The following is a 22,965-nucleotide window of genomic DNA, read 5'->3' as shown; positions in this document are numbered from 1 at the left end:
AGAAGTAAAATTACTCTCAAGTACCTGTGATCTTTTGCTTACTATGATTGAATAAGCTTTTGTCACCACCACCTCTTGAGGCAAAGGTAAGTTTGGGAACTCTCCTGTCCTGTGTCTCTAGAATAGGCAGAGAAGTAGAATTTTAGTTTTTTCACATAGGTGCAAGCATAATAGAGGTTATAAAACTATGCTTCTAAGGCAAAAAATAAGCATAAAAACGTTAAAATCGAAGTACAATAAAGCACAATAATGTTCCTCTACTACCACTACAAAGAATCAGTAAAATAAAATGTTACATCAACATTTCTCTTATTAAAAAACTAAGCCCAAAGATTTCAAGCCTGAGTATACAAGGTCAGAGTCTTAACAGTGGCCCGATTTTTGAGAATACTGAGTACATGTAGCTCCCACTGATTTAAATGATATCTATGGGTGACCATCGCCTTATAGAAGGGGAGGGGGGTTGGGAGAGAGGAAATCAGACTGTTCTCATGATGAGTTACTTAAGTATGGCTTTTGTAGCCTAAGCTTGGGCACCCAGATTTGAAAGTTTTGGCCTATCTGTTCTCAGAAAAATTGGAAGGGATTTTGAGGTGGGTACCTGCAAATATTCCCCACTTAGTTTTTGAAGTGGACCAGATTTCGAGTCAATGGTACCTTTTCAAAAAGGGCATTTACAAATGTTCCACATAAATAGATTCTTGAGGAAGCAGACCTACAATATTTGTTTTAATATCAGGCCTTTCATAATGACATCTTGGAATAAGTCTGATGTTATGATGAAGGTGTAAGAAACACTAATTTCATTGCAAGTTTTTTTCTTAATTTCATTAGCTATATTTTATGTACTGTTCCATGAGACATCAACATTTCAGTCAAGCAACAAGATAAAAAAAAACACTTGCATTTTGTGACATGCCAATTTTATTTTTACTGCAAGAAGTTGAAGCATGAAGAACCAAAATGTATTTCAGAACTATCCATGAGATTTTAAGAAATAGTTCACTGCTACTGGAAAAATCTACGATTTACACTGCAAAATGAAACTGAATATAGAAGACACAAGACCGCAAAACAGGCATAACTTTAAATGAACCTATGCCACAATCTAGCTGCCCCAATTTTTCCCTGAAGTTATATCAATTATACATTTGTTAGGCTGTGCTTTGTATTAATTTGTCTCATATTCTGCATGTGGTCAAAAGAAGAATTATTAATTTTAAGCCAATGAAGAACTCTTCCTTCCCTCACCCCCACGTATAAGATGATCTTTTTCCCCGCACTTTACAGAAAGAATTGACAAAAATGAAGAGAATTTAAAAACAGGTCATGCAACAATTTAAATATAATGTTGGTTGCATTTCCTCCTATTTTATGCATAATAAGCTAAACGTACTTCTTTGAAAACAGCAAGTTATCATGCAAGCAGAAAATCATCATTTCTTCTGCATAACATCAGAAGATTTGGAACATGCAACATATCTTTTAAAGAGTTTAAATGAAAAAATCCTCATGTTTCTGAATGAGTATAGTGGTTCATTTACATTTTAGCACCATAACCCCTTAGGAGTAGTACATTTAACACACTTCAGTGACTTCTGCTGGAGTACATTAGCTTATCTTTGCCCAGCCATCCAAAACAACATCCCCTGAAGATACTTGGGATTTTTTGGGGAAAGTTTACCATTTTAACATGATAAAGTGCATAGTGCCTCTTAAGTTCCATCAGCTTACCATGACACAGGTTGACAACAAAACTGTATTTAAAATATAAAAAGCCTATAGTCATTCCTTTTGAACTGTTAGACCCCCCAACTCAGCAAGGCATTTAAACATATGCTTAAACTTTAAGCAAGCAAGCAACTCCATTAAAATAAACTAGACTATACACCTGCTTAAAGATAGGCAGTCATATGCTTAAATACATTGCTGTATTTGGGCATTACATGGCAACTTAGCAAAACTGAGCAGCACAAAACCTAATTTTAGGATGACTAAAAGGTATACTCAGTTGTATTTATTAAGTAAAAAAACACAAATTATTGCTGTACTTTGAAGTCTACATTTTAAAAGCAGAAAAACTAGATTCACTGAGTTCAGATTTTGCTATATTAAAATTCCTATTCAAAAGAATAAATATGTATGTCACTAGTGGAAACAACTAGAGTAAGACCTGCAACTTTGAATACTTGTGATTTTTATCAAAATTGCTGCAATAAACATTCTTTACCAATAATATGGGAGTCATTAAGAAACCTATTTTCTGGAGGAAAAACAAAACAGAATCTAGTGCACCTCATGTACTGCAAACTAAACAAATGAGTAGGAGATGTACATAAATGCTTCCATGAGTGGCATTATGTGCATGTGCCATTTCACACTACTTCTCAGCATGAATGTACTCTTGAAGAAAGGTTAATAGTTAGTATGTGGAGAAGGTTGTAGTTACAGACCACAGCTGTGTAGAACCGCAACTATGCTAGGCCCCACCTCCCCAAAAACATTTTTTTTTATATAAATATATATAAATATTACTAAAGGTAACAAATTTTAGTTAGGTGGTTACATATTCTAGCTCAGGATTTTGATTACCACATAGAGCACAGTATTTTGACCAGAGCTAGAAAAACCACAATTTGAAAACGGACGTTCAGTACACCATTTGTGAAGCATCCACACAAAAAGGTTGCAGTTATTATAGGTCAGTTCGTTGAACCGATGTGAATAACCAACTGCACGCATTCCACAGTTTTAACTTGGATTTTTTCAGAAATGATTGCTATGGGTATTTGCTATTTGCCTTGCGTGATACTGGTAAAAATCACACAGTATTTGCATTCTACTGGATGACCTAAGCTTCATTTACACAAGAAATTACTTTCTTGTTCCAGATATTCACAAATTGCTCAACACAATCTGACGGATGATTAATAAAAATCTTTTCAAGAATGGGTGCACTGCCACCACAGGTACTCAAATATTTATCCACAAGTATTCATGATACTATCAAAACTCCTCTCCACTTGAATGTTTAGTGCATAAACAGAAGTGGTTGCAGATACCAGGAAAGCTAATCAGTGGGCTATATTTAAAAATGTTAATGCACTTATTTTGCAATTATATACTTTGCACTATTTACATATTAACTAGCCAAGTGTTTTTCAAATCCACAAAGCATACCTGGGATAACATCATTGATATGCAAGAGAAGTGTACTTTCTACACTTGCAAAACTGCAGAGTTGTATTCCATTGTATCTTCCATCCCAGTTCCCAATAGGATTATCCTAAAAATAAAAAATTAAGATCTCAAAGTATCGTCCAAAAGATTTACAAAATTTTAAGAAAAAACAAACACATTTGTCGGTTTAGATGCAGGTTTGGCCATATGTGGCACATGTGGAAAAATGCAAGGTTTGAAAAAAGAAATTCTTGAAATTTTGTTGCCAAGTACAGATTTTTTTAAAAATCCATAGTACACTGTAACAGGGTGCTGGCCAGGAGGTCCTGAGCCAGCCCGTTAGCCCAGCTCCAATTAAGAAGCATTAATTAGGGCTGGCTGAGTATGCCACGCCTAAGGGCTTGGCTTCACTTGAGACTTCACAGTGCTGCCGTGGCAGCGCTGTGAAGCGCGAGTGTAGTCGCGCCACCAGGGCTGCGAGAAAGCTCTCGCAGCGCTGTATGTACTCCACCTCTCCTAGGGGAGTAGCTTGCAGCGCTGCAGGCACTGATTACACTGGCGCTTTACAGCGCTGTACTCACTGCACTCAGGGGTGTGTTTTTTCACACCCCTGAGCGCAGCAAGTTGCAGCGCTGTACAGCGCCAGTGTAGCTAAAGCCTAATTGATAGAAGGGAAGAACCTGATGGCCTTATTAGCCATGGGCCTATATAGGGCTGGCAGAAAGGAAGTGAAGGGGGTGGGGGGGGAAGAAAGGAAAGGGAGGAGCCAAGGGCCGTGCGTCCCTGCTGGCTGGATAAGCTAGCTGTCCCCCAGGTTGCTAGTTTGGAGCGGTCTATAGATAGAAGGCGGTGGGAGCCGACACGGTAAATAAAGGCACTGGTGATTGCACCAGAAGATATCTCTGGTTCATTTGTGGGTGCAGGAGTCCCATAGAGCGAGGGCGAAAAGGAGGACCTCGTTACATACACCATTCTCAGAATCCATAAATGTTGGCAATACATAATGTTCTGCTACAATATTTTAACATGCAAAAGACATGTTATCAGTAATAAATGAACAGAAGTGCCCTTAAGATAGTTTTTTAACATTTTTTATTATCATTCTTGATTTAATACTGGTCATCAATACAGAAATGCCACAACTGATGCAATTCTTCGTGCAGTGGCACAATAGGTTTTTGCACCATGGAAGACTCTTATGCTTCTTTTATTAAGAGTTAAAATATTCCACTTATTTATTACATGTATGGGCTTTAAAAAAAAAAAGTTTACCTCTTCCAGTCTACCTCACAAATATTTGCTGTTTGCATGAACGTGCTATCTGCTAAGCTCTCTTTCTGTACTAATAATTAGGTTAGCTAACAAGCACTGGAGCTGTTCAAACTGCTGCTGCAATCAGGAAAGGAAGCACAGGCCAAAACATTTTGCAGGTTCTATCAAAAGCATGGGTATTGTTTATTTTAAGTAAATTTTTCAGAAATTACTAAGAGTAAGTTTAAAAACCAAGATGAACATGACAACTAAATTTAGAGAAAAGATTTAGTGTTTTATAGGTAGGTAAAGTATTGTTCTTCAAAACCTCAGTGTTCTTGCAAATACAGAACAAAACAAAAAACCAGTTTGTCTGCATAATGGTATTTATACCAAAATAAAATCCAAAACAAAGAGGAAAAAGTAATTCAATGTATTTCCCCTAAAGGCAAAATAAATGTAAAAATCATATTCAAGCCAAACCATTAGTTCAGTAATACCAAGCCTCACATGATATCTAGATAAGCAAGTAACTCAGTGGAGGCAACTTAATCAGACTATTATGCCTAAAAACTGTTGAGTCAAATACTATATTGTTACCTCATGCCAAAATAGCCGCTGAATGCCATCTTTGTATGTCGGTGTTGATTTCCCACTTTCATGTCATCAACCTCCACTGAAGTAACTTGTAGATACCTGTTTATCTTCTAATTGCATGTACTTTCACTAACACACACATGCAAAAGTTATTAAAAATCAGATTTTCTTACCATGTCCACTCCAACAACGTATCCTAAACTTTCGTTTCCTGGTAAGACATCACAGAATATAACTGTCCCATACTCTATACCTTCTCCTATCTTCAGAGAAACCCTGGAGTTGATCTCCAAAGGCGGAAGTTCTACCTGCATCGTGTCAACTGGAGCTGCATAATCACTCTCCAGTTCATTGTCATCATCCTCCACCAACTCTAGTTTGTCCAAGGCAACAAAAACTCCACAATCCTCATCACATCTGAAAAACTGTTTTCCTTGGTACTGTCCATCAGTAAAGCCTTGGCCACGACCTTCTTCCTGGATTTTGGAAAGAGAAACCAAAGCATTAAAAATACTAATATTTTTGTAGGGATTATAATGCATCATTTTGGAGAAATTCCAGTAAACAATTAGGACCTGATTCAGCAAGTTATTTTTGCAGGTGAGTAACTAAAAGCACCTGAGCAGTCATATTGGCTTAAGATCCAGGACTATTCATATGCTTAAAAAATGTTAGCTATGTGCTTAAATACTTAGCTGAATTGGAGCCTCATTTAATAAAAATAATAAAAACCACCCATAAGTTGTCCTTGCTGCTAGCTGACTTTAATGTACTAGAAGTAGCAAGGCTGAAAATAGATGCTTTGTATAATTCTGTATTCAATTTTAAATAATTGCAGGGCATCCAGACCTTCTGGATGGATGCCATTTTTACAAATTGAACTATGTGACAAAGTTTGTTTGAGCTCATGTATCAAGCATGCAAAAAAACACTTACCAGTAGTTCTACTCCAAAAAATATCCCTGATAATAATCTGTCTTGTAACAAGGGTCCCCGGAAGCGAACAACTCCAGGAAATTTGTCATCTCCCGACCTCAGCTGTACTCTCACAGGTGAGCCAACATCTATGTGCAGGCCTTTACTTAATCGGCTTTTGCTTTTAAACAGGCTGTATCTTTCCTCACAGTTGGTAATAGCCAAAAGCAACTCAGCTAGTTTCTCATTTATTTCTGTAACATCTTTCTCATCCACAAACAGGACTGGATGCGGCTGTTCCAGAACCTTTAAACAAATCTGCATTTTCTTGCCTTTAGAAGGGATATTTCTGCCGTGTCCCACAGAAGAACGATCTTGAATAAACTGGCTTAGGCTACCCTTGGGTACTTTCAAAAGCTTTTGATTTTGTTTGTCTAAAACACTGCATTCCTGGAGAAGCAAATAAAAGACACGCTCTTCCCAACTGGCTTTTTCTTGACTCCATAAGCCTGAATTCATTGTGATTAAAACTTTATAAATAAGCAGTTATATTCAAGAAAGATGATCTGCTGACATAGTTGTACAGCAGTTACAAATGAAAATTCCTAGAGGATCCAACATTTGTTTAACGATTCTGTGTCAGTGTTGTCAAGGGGTAAATCCAGAACAGAAAGCCTAGGATAAACGAAAACAAACATGCTGTAAGATTAAGTTTAAGAGAATCACAGTTAAAATTAAGCACAATAGGAATTCATTTTAAAATGCAAACATCATTTTTCACATACAGTAAAACAAAAGTAGCTGGGTGATGTTAAAGATAACTTAAAACAGACAAATATTTTTGCAGAACACGCTTGTGATTCTATTCCACTTACCCTTCTCTAGTGTTTTGAATAAAGGAACTATAAAATTAAAATTCAATGACGTGCATCAACCACATACAAGTTAAAAGGAAAAGGAGTCTTTAATTTTAAGTGACCAGAAAAAGGCTAAACCAAATGTATAGTGAGTGAGCTTCTGAGAGGACTGTCTCCCCAACAAATGATCCTTCATACATTTTAGTGACTGTCCATTTCTGATACAGCAGAAGTATTTCTGTGTTATATTGAGTACGCTACTGATGTGTATGCAACTTTTTCTGAACCTACCACATGTTTATAAATTGTAAAGTATTTATTACTATGAAATGCTATTTCCAAGACATAAAGCTAAGTAGTATTTTCATGAAATGAACAAAACTAGAATTTGAAAAAGGACAATTTGTGAAGGATACTATGTCTAATACACAATTTTTTTTAATCAAAGCTAATGTTTATGAACTAGATCAAGTTAGTATTCAGCAGCCTGAATCATCTTATTTTTTTTAATTATATTTAAAATATATCAGACAACACCCTATGGGATGGAATGAAACTGACTACAGAGAAAGGTTACAGAAAACACACCTTACTTTTTATTGTACAACCATGTTTTTGGGTTCTCAAGATCAACATTTGAACAACAAATCTGAGGATCATGAGGACTAACCAACAGGTAGATCATACTTTTCCATAACAAATATCTAGACAAGGCCATCTTGGTGCCCAAAATTGCACTGTACTGCTGTTTAGTGATCCAGAATGAAATATTTACCTTGGTAGTATCTCATTTTCCATGTCAGCACAACAGAGGCATCCCTCTCAGCTACAGGGGGTTGGAAGGGCAATATGGGAGTAAATTCATCCATTTATTGTGACTGATTTAGATGGAAAGCAATCCTCTGAAAGCGGCTTATTTCTTGCTTATAGTTAGGGAAGCTTACTATAGTACAGCCCCCATATAAGAAGGGGTGCGCTTGCTAGAAGAACTGTTTTGCTGCCACATTAGGCACACAAAAAAGAATTTTCTGGGAAGGAGGAAACAAATTCAATCTGTCTTGAAGACACAAGGTTTAAGACTCAATTTCCTGTGATGTGCAAAAGAAGTAGGAGTAATGAAGAGAAGGTGTCTTACAACAATGAAGACTGACAGTGGAAGGAAGGTCAGGTCTTCTCCAAGAAGCAAGAACCTGAAAGTTTAGTTATGTTATTTGAGCTAGCTCGCTAATGAATAGTTAAAGAAATGTGAGAAACACGGAGATGTTTTATAATGGGATCTGCCATAATAAGACACCACATCAGACAGAACTCATTGCAATACTTATTTTTAAACAGATATCTGATTCTATCCATTCTATTTAAAAGCTATCCTTAAAATGTTGTAAATGTAACAAAATATTTAACTTTTTTGCTTATATTTTAACAAGGTAGAAGTGCCAGAGAGAACAGGCTGGAAAGAAGAGGTCATCTCATTTAAATGCTGTGGTAAACTGGAATCCATAGGATGTATAAATTAAACTTTAATAAGTAATGTTCCAAAACACTTAACTGCAGACTATCTATCAGGAGATTAAGTAAAAGAGCTATCTACAAATTGTACTATACTACCTAGCTTATTTAAAGAAAAAAAATCATCTGAAATACATCACAACTTATTTATATTCAGAAAGTAAAAGTGGCCACATAGGCTAAATGTATATTCTCCAGTTGAAACTTTTGATGTCTATAACTTTGCTGGATTTTAATTAGCGGATGAAAGTTTCACTGATGATTTACTAATCTACCTTCTTATTCTGGTGATTTCCCCCCCCCCACCCACATCTTTTCTCCTATTGCATTCAGCCAGGCCCTCCCCCCAATCTATTAATATTCCTGTCACTCAGTTTGATCCCAAATTTGGAATCTATCCAGAAGCCAATGAAGTGGCGATAGCTATTAATTTGTAACTAACACTCATGCTGATCCCCCCCCCCCCCAACACAAAGGTACATTTTTTCATGCTTCAGAACAAACCAAAAGTGATGCTATGACATAGCAGTAGAGGGTTAATGGAAACATCTAAAGCAACCAAACATTTTCTAATCACTAGGCTTTCACAGATTTCTGCACTGAAAAACAATACCTTCTTCTGATTCTCTTTTACAATAATACAGCCATTCAGCTCCTGAATACACTATTTGTTTAATCTTTATTAATAGGGCACATGAATATCACTGTCATTAACATTCTGTATCATTGCAGCAACTGGCAGCACCAATGCATTTAAAAGTCTGTTTGCATTTCCAGAATAAGTCACATAGTTGAGATACAACATCTGGGCAGTTTCAGATCTCATTGAGCTGAAGTCTGGTAGAGGCTGTCAATCTGTTTTCAAATTAAAACAGAAACACACTATTTATTCAATTTTTGTTTTTGAGATTAGCCAATGGGAAAAAAGAATCCATAGTCTGTTTGCTGTTTTTCTTGCCAAACACCAGTAACTTTTTTTATTGAAGCTGATCAAGAACTGACAGGAGTTTGCACATATGACACATTAGATCAAGTACAAATTATTACAAGTAACCCCAGACATTAAAATCTGAAATTTGATGCATTCATAGTTATTGTCGTAACTCATTTCTATGCACTGATGCCACACAAACTTTTATTTGCAACTCAGTCAGAAGCCCCGTTCTTCATCATTCAATCTTATGTCCTGATCCTGCAAAGACTAATGCACATGCTTAACTTTCCATACTGAGTGATTGCACTGAAGTCAATGAGCTACCCACATGTGTAAAGTTAACCACAAACATCAGTTGTTGCAGGATTGGGGCCTTAACCATTTCAAATCTCATATATCTAAAACTTATACTTCACTTGAATATGAAAACACATGAAAAAGAATGTGTAAACAGAAATTTATAAAGCAGTCTGCACAAAAGTTTAGAAGGAAAAATGAATCTCTATTTAATTAGGGTTCCTTTGTAACTATTACATGAACTATAGCTTGCTAACTGGGCCAGTTCTGCGATGTTATAATCTGATTTAATCAAAAGCATTTAATTCAACTGGAAGTGTGTAACAGTTTTAATTAGATTATATAATGGTATCCTTAATACAGTCTATGATCAGTCACTCAGCATTTACATAAGCCTTACAAAGTTCTATTCACTACGTGACGTTGTGCAGTCTATATGGTTTTATAAAAACATGATAATAAGTTAATATAATGTAACTGGGATAGTTTAGAAAAATATGGGAAAAACTGAATATAATGTAACTGGAATATGCTTCATGCAAAAAGGTCTCTTGTAAGGTATCATTACAAAGCTTATAATCTACTGAGTGTGATCATCCGATTTGTATAAATGTACCACTCTTATATTTTATATTTCTAGTTTTAGATACAACTCTGAGGGCCTATTGTAATTATGTCAAGTGTGGGCCATTAAGAAGTGGGCTGTAGTCCACGAAAGCTTATGCTCTAATAAATTTGTTAGTCTCTAAAGTGCCACAAGTACTCCTGTTGTTCTTTTTGCGGATACAGACTAACACGGCTGCTACTCTGAAACCTGTAATGATGGTTTGGAATCTTGATGACTCCCATTGTCTGCAGATGGCTGTGTTTACCTGTGAGTCTTCCTGTATGTGTGTGTGCTGGCAAGTGAGTAATGAAGTCTTGCAGTGACATGTGATCATGTCACCTGAACTGGAATCCATCTTTAACCTGGTGCTTTTCCAGTGGGGGAGGGGGGGCGGGAGGGGTGGAAACCCAGAGGGACAAAGGGTTCCCGCCTTATGCAAAAGATATATAAAGGGGTGGAAGAGAACAAAAGTGGAGAGAGGAGCCATCATGAAGAATCCTCTAGCTATCACCAGAGCTGCAACAAAAGCTGTACCAGGGGAAAAAATTGTGCCCAGGCCTGGAAGGTGTCCAGTCTGAGAAAAAAAACTCACTGAAGCATCTATGAGGGTGAGATTATCTGTATTTAGTTTGATTAGGCATAGATTTGCACATTTTATTTTATTGTGCTTGGTGACTTACTTTGTTCCGTCTGTTACTACTTGGAACCACTTAAATCCTACTGTCTGTATTTAATAAAATCACTTTTTATTTAGTAATTTACTCAGAGTATGTATTAATACCTGGGGGAGCAAACAATGGTGCATATCTCTCTATCACTGTTATAGAGGGCGAACAATTTATGAGTTTGCCCTGCATAAGCTTTATGCAGGGTAAAACGGATTTATCTGGGTTTAGACCCCATTGGGAGTTGGGCATCTGAGTGCTAAAGACAAGCACATTTCTGGGAGCTGTTTTCAGGTAAACTTGCAGCTTTGGGGCAAGTGATTCAGACCCTGGGTCTGTGTTGGAACCAGATGGGAGTGTCTGGCTCAGCAAGACAGGGTGCTGGAGTCCTGAGCTGGCAGGGAAAACAGGAGCAGAGGTAGTCTTTGCACATCGGGTGGCAGCTCCCAAGGGGGTTTCTGTGATCCAACCTGACACACACTACACTAAGAAAAAATTTTTTAAATTATTAAATGGCAAAAAACTTAATTAGTTCAAATAAGTTTACCCACTGATAGCTTGTTTCTATCCAGAACAGAGTTCAGCGAATCTCAAACTTCTGAAAACCAGGAAATACAGAGTTAAGCTAAACACGCACTCAACCTTAACTCAGTCCCACTGGAGTTGGCAAGAGCCACTGGGATTTGTCTGCATGCACTCCAGTTGCATTCAGTGTTTTAGGCAGGGCCGGCGCAACCCATTAGGCGACCTAGGCGGTCGCCTAGGGTGCTACAATTTGGGAGGTAGCGACCACGGTGGTATTTCGGGGGCGGGACCTTCCGCCGCCTCTGTTGGGGGCAGCATTTCGGGGCGGCGGGAAAGCTGGCGGCGCTCCTGGTTTTCAGTCTATCAATACGGAATGGAGGCAGTAGATGGGACAGGTTGGTAGATCTGTTTGTGATATGAGAAACATCACAGCTTTGGCTGTGATATGAGGAGATGTCAGTCTGAGTCCCTCAGTGCCTGTGATCAAAGGAAAGAGGTGCCTGGCTACTCTGAGATTCCACTCTGCATCATTTCAATACAGAATTGTGTAGGTTATGTCAACAGCAGGGCACTGGTGGTTTCTTGCCATGAGTAAGGCTAAGATTTTGTCACAGTTATTTTTAGTAGAAAGTCAAGGACAGGTCACAGGCGGTAAGCAAAAATTCACAGAAGCCCATGATCTGTCCCTGACTTTTACTAAAAATAACTGACAAAATGGGGAGGGAGGAGTGCTGAGGCGCCAGGGGCTGGGGCGCATGAGTCCCTCCGCACTGGCCACGGCAACTGGGAACCACAGAGGGTGGGGGGAGCCACAGCGGCTGGGACTGAAGTGGAAAATGTCACAGAGATCTCTGGAAATCACAGATTCTGTGACTTCCGTGACCTCCAGATTTTATGCAGGGAGAGACCAGATTTCACAGTCCATGACGCATTTTTCATGGCCGTGAATTTGGTAGGGCCCTAGCTATGAGTATTGTCAGTACTGAGAGCAGTCTGCAGATTTAATGATAGGCAGGAGAAAGCACAAGTTTAGGTGATATCCTGTGTGCAAAGAAAAAGAGTTTATAAAACTGTGAGAAGTGTTAATCTATCAGGGGAGTACGGTCAGTGTTGTAAGTGTAGGACAGATGCCATTAGTGCCTGTGCATTGCAATGAAAAGGCAGATTTTGAGAATGGGTGTTTTGGGGCATCACTTGAGGAGGGCAGAGTTAAGGCTCAGCAGACATTTACCTTAACACTCTATTTCCTATATTTCTGTTTTCAAGAGCTTGAATTTTGCTGAACTCAACATTCTGAAAGGTCATGAGTTATCTCTGGGCAACCTTAACTCTGAGTTAAAGTTTTTGACATTTAATTTCCTTCTGTGGTTTTTTTTGTTTGTTTGTTTTGGTTTATTGGTTTGGGTTATTTTGAGAGAGAGAGAGAGAGAGAGAGAGAGAGAGACAGACAGACAGATGTTAGCTGGTAGGAGACTGTGGTCATTTAGACAGTTGTAGTTCTCACCTAGCTTTACAGCGGATGTACTACTGAAGTACCTAGTGCTTTAATATAGTGCTTTTCATCAGTAGAGCTCAAAGAACTTTACATTGTTATCCCCATTTTGCAGCTCACATGGAAGAGCAAGGAGAGGGGCTCAGCAGACCAAGGGGAGCAAGGTCCCCCGATCCCAGACCACACAGCACAGGTAGGACCCACCCAGATCCCAGCACACACATGGTAGGGTAGAATTTTGGGCTAACAGGCCCGCCCACCCACCCCTCTACCTCCAACTTTGTATACAAACCCTCCCATCCTTTTGCCTCTCACTCCACCAATCCTTATTTCCCCCCTCGTACTTGAGCCCCAACCCTCTCTTCCTTTCCTTACCACCCATTGCCATTTATCCCTCTCTCCATAACACTCCCATCCTCCAAAGTAGATTCAAACCTCTCCCTCCACTCCCCATCTACTCTTCCACCCCAATCACCCTCCCCTCAAAGTAAGCATTCACATGTATAATTTATTTTCTTTTCAAACACAGTTGAAGTGTTCTCTGAATTATCTTCCATACTCAGATTACCTTTCTCTCTCAAACCTTACCTACACCTTGACAGAGGTGGCTTTACCCCAATGTTTACACAGCTCACTCTCAGATTTCTGAGAAGGATCAGTGGGTTTCAAACTTACAAGCTGCTAGAATCTGTCAACTTTATGAAATACTGGATTTTTTCCAGGGTTGGAGCTGTATCTCAGGAATCCCTTACTCAAATTAACCCGTATTTGCATCACAAACCCTGGTCCTACACTCTCATGAGACAATGCAAATGTCAAGACAATCTCTGTAAACATGCTGATGCACCACTATAATTATATGAAGTCAGAAGGAGGACAGAGGAAAAGGACTCTACACATCCATCTACAGCACGGCAGGCCTAGGGAGGTATGAAGTGACCTATTCATCTCAATGAGATGTTCTCAGCTGAAAGACTATACCCCCTGGATATAAATACAGCCTGAAACAATAAGTCCATTGTGAACTGCTCCATTCATGTCAGTGGGTGTCTCATCCCCCTTCCCCAAAGCCAGAGAGCCTGTAATATGCATCAAGTATGTCCGTTCTCAAATTCTCACCCAGTCTCAGCAGTGTGTTTTCAGTGCATGCTCTAAGCGCATCTGTTCCAACCAGAGGGGCAGGGCTTCCCCAAATCTTGGCTCATGTGGAGGGAGCAAAATAGGGAGGTGGGCTCAGATCCTCCTACAGAGACAAGGCCCCCTAAGATCCCAGATCACATAAAGAAGGGTAGGGAGAGGGGCTCGCATTTTCAGAAGGGCACAAACCTCCAGCTATCACATGGGGATGGGCAGATGGTGTGGGGGGGAATTAGATCCCCATAGACGCATACAAGGAGCCCCCCCAACCCTGTCAGATGTACAGGGGGCAGGGACTCAGACACCCCCAGAAGGGCAAGTACCCCATATCTGGCTCACATGAAGGGGTATACGAGGATGGGGTGCTCAGATCTGGCACAAACACAAAGGCAGGGGAAGAGGCTCAGACCTCCTCTCCCCCAAGATAGGCCGCCTCTCTCAGATGCCAGCATTCACATGAGAGGGAAATGTAGGGCTGACAGGTACCGCTGCCCCTATTCTCTCCCAGCCTGGAACTCATTCTCATGTGCTCCTTCCCATTGTCCCATTTCTCCCCTCCCACTCCCTATCACTGACCCCCACCTAACCCCTCACCTACCTATCCCCATAATTGATCCTCCCCTTCCTTGCACCCCAAGCCCCTCTCTCCCTTTTGCCATCCATTCTTCCACACACATCCCATGAGCATTTGCATGTGTAATTTACTATACTGCACAGCAATGTGGTGATGAATATTAAGCCCTTTGTATGACAGTATGTAACGTACTTAAGAACTTTTTCTATCCATCTAGGTTCTCATGCCATGGCCATCTTTGTGATATCTGAGCCTATCTTAGTACCAAAATGGGCTGAGGGGTAAGAGAGAAAACATCTTCTGAACCGGAGTAAAGACCCAACAGGAGCAAGTGACTGAAGCTTTGTAAGTGTAGCTAAGAGGGTGAAACTTTGCACATGCTTAAGCCACTGTAGTTAGCCCAGTCAGAAGTTCCCTAAATTCCTCTCCCCCCATCTCGGCCTTTGAGTCACTAGCATATACTGTTACAGAGAATCATCTCACTGAGAAAAAGGTTTGTTCTGAAATTTGAGAACTTTGTTTCTGCCTTGTGATAGCATTACTTGGAGTAAGCAGTGTGGTTTGTATCTCCTATCAGGTTTCAGCATGACTATACACAAGTATATTGCCTTGATTCAGACTATAGAACAAGTGGGGAAAACTGGATCAACCTGTTTCAAACTGTCTCTTGTAGATTCCCGAGTATAAATATGTTTTGAATAATCCCATGTACAGGGCAAACAACCAAGATTGTCAAACAGTCTGAAAAATGTTTTTAAGTCGAAGAACCCATAGTAGATGAGTGGGCAAATGTAATAGCCTCCAAGGGAGGCCAAAGCTGCATGTTTGCAATACTAAACTAAATAAAAATAAAAAATGTGCATTTTAAAGAATGCTTAGCTGCTAAGTGAAAACATGCATCTTAACACAGACCAATGGATTATTGGAGTTTTTAAATGTATTTTTACTATTTGGATTTTACTACTTAACTTTTTTTAGCCGTATATAAAATATGAAAAATATATTTTTCAGTTTTAAAAAGAATATTTAGTAATATAATTTGTTTAAAACAAAAAGCACTACACTGTAGCAGTTTGGTACAATATGCACATGGACTTGATTTGGGGATGACACTTGTGTGTCAGTATGTGCCATTTGTTTCTAATTCAGAGGGGTTGTGCATTGTGTTCATATTCTGAGATGAAAGATGAAAACACTATTTTCAGTCAGATTTAATGTTCTTGTTTTATGAGTTAATATAAACTTCTCTATACTCATTGAGAATGTTTATTTTCTGAGCAGCATAAAATATGCTTAAACATTTCCTTGCTTTTAAATGCTTAATTTTTTTTAAACACAGATTTTTATTTTACATTAACCTAGACTTTTTTCTTATTTTTTGTGCACGTGTGTAAAGGAAGAAACAGTTGAAACTTTTAAATAAATGGGATGACTGGTGACCAGATCATTACTTTAAACCTGTGAGCTGAACCAGCCAAAATCAGTGCCCCCTGCACAGCCCATATCTATTTCAGTGTGCACCTGACAAAATGCAGGGATCACTATATTGCTAAATCCTTAATCCTACAATCAGATCTGACAGCGTGAACCTCTTGCCCAACTGACTTCAATGTTCTGCATGAGTTACCAGAGCCAGCAGCGGGATCAGGGCCTCTCTCAGGTATGCAGCACAGCCTACCTACCTTCAGGCTGCACGTTGGTGGAAAAGGCGAAACAAAGCAACTCGCTGTGAGACGCCCCAACAGAGGAAGTGTCACACACACACACACACACAACTAGAACCCAAGTCTCACTACGCTGCTCTATAGCCAACCTCTCTCCCCCCTAGGCCAGCTGAGCCGACGAACCGCCCCGTGCTTTACGCGCCCGGGACGGAAAGGGGCTGCAGCGCGTACCCTGTGCCGGTCCGTTGGTAGCCCTCCGAGCGCGGCCCCCGGGGAGCGGGGGGAAGGGCACGTATTGTCGCTGCACATACAGACCGGCACGGCCCGCAGCCCCCGCCGATTCCAAGGGGGGACCGGCCCGGCCCCACGGCCAGGGGAGGGGAGGGGGAGGCAGCCCCGAAGCGCAGCGCGACCGCCCCGGGCCCCTCACTCACCTCTTCATCCTCGGCCCAGCGAGCCACCGCGTTGCTACTGCCCAGGCAGCCCCGACTGACAGGCCCGGAGCCGCCGGCGCGGGGACTTTCCCAGCCCGCCCACACCCCCGCGGGGCTCATCAGCGCGACGCAGCCCGTAACCCGCTCTCTCAGAGTCAGCACAGGAGCCAGGCGGCCCGGCCCGTGAAACCTACCCTGCTACACAAACGGCACCGCCCCCTGCCAGCTGCCGGAGCCAACCGCAAGGCCCGGAGCCAGCCACTCGCCCTCCTATTGGGCCGACACACACAGCCTGCGCCTACGCGGGGATTTCCACTCCACCATACTTGGCAGAGCCGCAGATGAAGGCGGGAACAGACGTGTGGGAGGAGTCAAACCGATTGGATGGATTGGCTATAGCCTTTAATCCAGGCCGGCCGCAGATTGGCTACAGAGAGGGGGTGGAGGGACCGTAAGAGGAGCAGAGGAACGCTTCGGTTTGATTGGTTGAACCACCTGAGTCGCTCTCTAGCGATTGGTAGAGTTTAACTAGGTGGGCTGTAGGACAAGTTGATTGGCTGAATCTTTCAGTAACCGGCTGGCTATTGGCTGCAGTGGGGAGCGAAGGCGGGGCTCAGGAGCAGGCAGTAGCCCCGTCCTAAGGGGGTAGTAGAGTGAGCAGTGGCAGTAGGTGGGGAGGGGCTCAGACCCATCAGTCCTCCTCATGCAGTGAGCCCAGCCCTGGGGTCTGCCCTGACACCTGCCCAGGAGCACCTCCCTTCCCTGGGCCCTGAGGCCCTGGAGCTGCACCTGTCCCTGTTGCATTCACTCAGGCAAAAGATATGGGCCCCCAATACCCCCAGGATTTAATGTGACCCTGTAACTGTCCCCAATTTTGAACAATGTTTGGCATACAGAGGGCTCAGGGAGCTTAGTGCCATGGCAAACCTTTTACATTTTGTATTAAAGATGGGGGCTGGGGGGGGGGGACTTTAAAAGATTTAAAAATAAAAAGTAAAAAAAAATTTTTCATTTTAACATCCCTTGTTCCCTTTCCTTTCAGCTCGAGAGGTTTCTTTTTGTTTGTTTTTTTGATGAAAAAACCCCCCCCCCCCCATCCCCTTGTTGGACAGCCTTTTAGATGGTAAAACCATGGGCAGCCTGTGAACCACCAGCTTGGGGAGGCTAGTCCCCAGCTCCGCCTCTTCTGTGCCTCTCCTCCTCCCACCGGAGCCCAGAGCCACAACCATCAGCCCCCACCCTAGGCTAGCCCTGGAGCTAGGGTGACCAGACAGCAAGAGTGAAAAATCGGTTCAGGGGGTGGGGTGGGGGGGGTAATAGGAGCCTATATAAGAAAAAGACCCAAAAATCGGGACTGTCCCTATAAAAATGGGACATCTGGTCACCCTACCTGGAGCACAGGGAGGACGCGTGGCATGGCTCCAGCCTGAGACAGGGCCACTACACAGGGGTATTTGAGCCACACACAGAGTGGGAAGGGGGGGGGAGGGTCTGGGTGGGGCCACACTTGGCTGTTTGGGGAGGCATAGCATCCCCCAGCCTATGGTACCTGCCACCCATGGGTAAAACCCATCCTTTTGGAGGAAAAAGAAGAAGTTAGTTGAGATGGGCTGAAGCTGCAGTTGTTGCTGTTAAAGGCCAATTCCATTTCCTAGAAGACGAAACAAGACAAACACACATGAAAGAGGAATGAAAAGTACAGCAAGGATAGAAAATGCTGGCTTTTTTTCCACAGTCTCTTCTTTTAAGGACCCAAAAAGGGAGTGATGGGAAGACTAGCCAATCCTCTTACTTTATCCACTACTTAGACCTAATTTCCAATACACCAATTTTGGTCCTACATTTTTCTTGTTTATCAGGCACAATCTTTGAATTTTATCAGTAGGGCTTTTTGTTTGTACTAATCAATCTATCTTCCTTTTGCATCTTTTACCATCATCATTTATTGTTAATAGGATATTGTGGCACTTCATGAATTGTCATTCATTTTTCACAGTTGAGCTTACAATTTAGGTACATTTGTAGGTCCAATTATCACAACACCCCCAGATGTGCACACTGAGCCCATGTGCCCCTGGCAACAGCAACCTCTACACTGGGCCCCTGAGACATGCAGTAACCCCATGTAAACCCACAAACCACTACACCGGGCTGCTTAGCTCTACAAGGACCCCACATGCATCTGTACACACTGCTAATAACCTGAGATGCCCCATCAGATATCCAATGACCTGATGTACTCTTGCATTCACGCCTAAACGAACATGACACTCGCAAACTCACTCTCCCCTTAGACATGCATGACATAATGTACCTCCAAGCACGCCAGCACCCGGCTTCTTAATATGATACCACCAGCATTGCGAATACTAAGTGTTAAAAAATCGTGAGATTGGCTTAACAATAATATCGGTTTTGTTTTGGATTTTTTTTTAAACACAACATAGTTTGGAGATTTTTTTATATTTCTGGTTTCCGCACTTTTTTAATGAAAACAGAGATTCTCATTAAATTACAGGAACCTGAGGATTGAAGAGAAACACCAAATATTGCAAGATCTATGATAAAATTGCTACATCTTCACCTTAGATATGCAGTGAGCTGTAGCTGTGCAGATAACCTGCAGTGACCTTTCTTGTACAAGTACAGACTCTCCCTTTAGATGTATAATGACGTGCCATGTCTGTCCAAAACATGGTCCATTAGATATGGAATAGCCCATCGTGCCTATATATTCACCCTCCCTCAGATGTGCATTTAGTCAACATGCCTAAAGTCTCACACCCCACATCTTAGATGTGTAATGAACTTATGTGCAGTGCACATATGCCCAATCAGTGATGCAGATACAATCACTAACTGTTAGATGTGCAAATACCCAGTTTGATTAGCACACTTCTTTAAATGTGAAAGCATCTAATTCCACATAAAAGAAACAGTGCAAATCTAATATATTTCTGTATGGTTACCTGATATCCATACATGCTGCTGCATCGGACATTCACTTACCTCATTTGCACATTCACAGACCAGTTAGACTGCATTTATCCAAATTGGGGGTGGTGCGCATTTTTATGCAAAATGTTCTCTTACATGTTGATAAGTAACATGAGGAAGGAAGTTTATTTTTATTAATTAACTAGACACTATGTTGCAATGCTCAAAATGTCAGTTGCTACATGAGTTTTATGTAGCTGGAAAAAGCTAAGGGTGTATTGTTAAATTATTTGTTATTCTTCTGAAGAATCCAATTAATATTGTATGCTAGATTGCCTACAGTCAGCATAACTGGGACTTAAGGGCCTGAATTGAAGATCATTGAATTCATTGGAAAGACTCCTGTTGAATTCAGTGGGCTTTGAATTGGCCCTGACAAAATATTTTGGCAGGATAACACTTTAATAATACAGCATATGTGTGGTCAATACATTATTTGGCACCTGTACATTAGTTAAATAAATCCACTTGATATCTTGTAATTTTTTCTTCTAGTAAGTAAATTCACAGCCTCTCCTGCATCAACTTTTCCCCAATCTATAGCATTGTCAGTCAGACCTCATAGGATAATTATTTTAAATAGTGCTTCATGGGATACTCAGCAGTGAAGACTTTATGGCAAAGATACTTACACACATCTTTGTGTGAACATTAAACTTCCTCTAATCTTAATATCCAGTTTAAAAATGCTTCAGAGTCTTAGGAAAGTGCAAAGTCGTATTATAAAATAAGATTACCATATACATGAATGTATTAAAATCCAAATTTAGCAGCTGCTTAACTGTCCCTCTTTATATATATATAAGCAAATATTTTCTCTCATTCATTATTTATTTTGGGTTTCTGGCCCATGGCATTTATTTTTAGGCAAATTTATGGTTCATCCTTTTAGGCATATAAGACTGTTTTTAACTGGTGACTTAAATAATTGTTTTATTTCAAATCATATAAAACATTTGCCCTCTCTGAAGCTTGTGCTTCCAGCAATGAGCTCCCAATAAGCATAGAAAGCTGTGAAAAAATAGTATGAGATCATGTAATTAAAGACTGTATCATAATGCACATGCAGAAAGAGTCCAAATTAAGATTTCACAGGCAACCTTACATCGGTTTTTCAGAGCTTGACTTTGCATCCTTAATGTTCCTTTAATATGTTTTTTTAATGTAATTTAGTAATTGTTGCAACACAGCATTAATTTAAACAATCCTTAGGGCTGTCCTAGTTTACACTGGGTACTTTACTCTGGTCCCCAGAAGTCTCCAGAACCCAGTAGATGCAAAGTTAGTAAACAAGCAACAAAAAGCTCAGCTGCAGCCAGAATCAGGGCTTGAGAATATAACTGTGGTAAAAGTTATGAACTGAAAAATGACCACGTTTCGGTAAAATGGAGAGAGGGCACAAGTAAGGACCCTCTGTTATTGCGATGATGTGTGAGATGGACTCGATTCAGTCTGAATGTCAGAATCCAAGGTGAGTTGGGTTGACTGCTTGTAAGGAAAAATATGTTTTCCTTACAAATGGATTAAATTTGTTATGTAATTAGTGAGACACAATGGGTATGCAATCTCACCACAGTATCATTTTACACAGTCACTTTTTAGAGTAAAATTGCATTTTAAAGTCATATTTACTTTATCAAAAATAGACTCTGCTGAAAAAATAATGAGATTTGTGCACTACGTTTCCTTCATTTTGCAAGGTAAAAGCACATAATAACACCAAGTTATACTCTTTTAATGCTCAAGATGGCTATCTATACAAAGCAGCAGCATTTTCCTTCATTATTAGGGCTCCCTTTGTGTCGCTATAGAATGCATCAATATGTCCATTATAAATCCTATTATCCCAAATTTCATGGGGTTTATAACTTGCCCATAAATACATTATACTGGGAATTTGGCATATAAATCTTAATCTGAGAATATCTTAATCACATTTGAAAATAAAATTGGATAGTTTGTTAAAGTTATAAGAATGAAACATCTAAAATATTAGGAGTGATTGCATTTCCTATCTGTACTTCAGTAATTCAAAAACAAATTGAATATTTTGAAAATAAATTTGTAGTCCACCTACATTATGGACTGATTCTTTCAGGTATTTTGGGAGGAAAATGTCTACATTATTTCATTTAGCAAATCTACTTTCTGTATATAGAATAGCCTCATTACTCAAGCTAAATTTAATGACTTCTGTCACACGGATTTAAAGATAATGAATTTTAGCTATACTTTTATGAAAAAATCAGAGAAGGAACAAGGTGCCTGATTGTTATTTTACAGACCATTAAGGTCCCTTTATATCGCTATGGCAGTGTAAATGGGCCTTAAAGTGAGTACATTATTAAATTAATCCCACCGTAAAGGCCCTGCCTTTGTTTTAACATTGACACAAGAACACTTTCCATCAAGGTGTGTAAATAAATTTCATTAATCACATTCTTGATCAAAGGAAGCAGACTACACTGTTTCTTTTACAATAGTAACTGAGGCAAAACAAATCTCAGTTTCAAATGAAACAATATTATACATTTAAAAATTATACAAATTCATATGAAGTAGTTTTTTGTGCTGGACTCGCACTGTAGTTTGACACACACACTTTTCACAATTTCATCAATGTACAGCAGCTGAACTTTTCTGTTTCGTCAGATATCCCGCTGCATTAAAAAAAAAAAAAAAAAAAAGGCAGATTTCTGGTGGAAACATGTAAGGTGACAGTACCCCACTATTTAGATATCAGTAATGTGATTTAAAAAGGGCATCAGATAAATGTGTTAGGCATTTCTGCCTCATCTTGATTTTTCTGTCACTCAGTGTCTAATGAATCATGATGTTGATATACAAGGATTAGTTGCACAGTTTGAGCCATACAAGGGAAAAAAGCAATGGGTGTATCAGGACACTTGAAATCATGTTTGCTAAGAAAAGAAATAGAATACTGTTTGGTAATACAAATATCACAGCCATAAATTGAGTGAGACATGGGCGTGGCTCCAGTAAACAGGATAATCAGTAGGTCAGTATCCTCAAAATATTAGCACAATGTTAACTTGCTATGCTCATTACAGGAAGATAAGGTTTTCAGAAAACTAGTGTGTTCACAAAATGTACAAGCTGCTTGTTTGAGACTTATCTTAGACAGGCTGGTACCCTCTGCACTGTGTATTCTATATTTAAATATTTTTATCAGTTTGAAATCTGAATGGACAAATGTAGTCAGATGGCCAAATAAGATTTTTGTTATTACTATCCCAAGTGGACAATAGCAGAATATGGAACAGATTTTTTTTTAACAGAGAGGGCAATTTTCCATTGAAACAACTTACC

At 40.1% G+C, this 22,965-nt stretch overlaps 1 protein-coding gene across 2 annotated transcripts in view; it reads right to left on the bottom strand.

The window, feature by feature from the left end:
• The window catches only part of CYLD (CYLD lysine 63 deubiquitinase), a 42,275-nt gene extending 25,453 nt beyond the window's left edge, over window positions 1-16,822 (bottom strand). The window contains exons 1-5 of one of the 2 annotated variants that reach the window (XM_034788511.1): window positions 16,639-16,822; window positions 5,965-6,618; window positions 5,202-5,504; window positions 3,181-3,286; window positions 25-117 (exon numbers count right to left, since the gene is read on the bottom strand). In XM_034788511.1, the coding sequence (XP_034644402.1) occupies window positions 25-117; window positions 3,181-3,286; window positions 5,202-5,504; window positions 5,965-6,462 (1,000 nt within the window). In that variant the 5' untranslated portion in view covers window positions 6,463-6,618; window positions 16,639-16,822. The remainder of the gene's footprint in view (window positions 1-24; window positions 118-3,180; window positions 3,287-5,201; window positions 5,505-5,964; window positions 6,619-16,638) is intronic. The other variant, XM_034788512.1, reaches the window with a different exon arrangement.
• Between the last annotated feature and the right edge of the window lie 6,143 nt (window positions 16,823-22,965).

The sequence above is a fragment of the Trachemys scripta genome, chromosome 13 (assembly GCF_013100865.1).
Source record: "Trachemys scripta elegans isolate TJP31775 chromosome 13, CAS_Tse_1.0, whole genome shotgun sequence".
Lineage (NCBI taxonomy): Eukaryota > Metazoa > Chordata > Testudines > Emydidae > Trachemys > Trachemys scripta.
The sequence above is the reverse complement of the archived record's forward strand: the minus strand, read 5'-3'. Positions and strand labels throughout refer to the sequence as shown.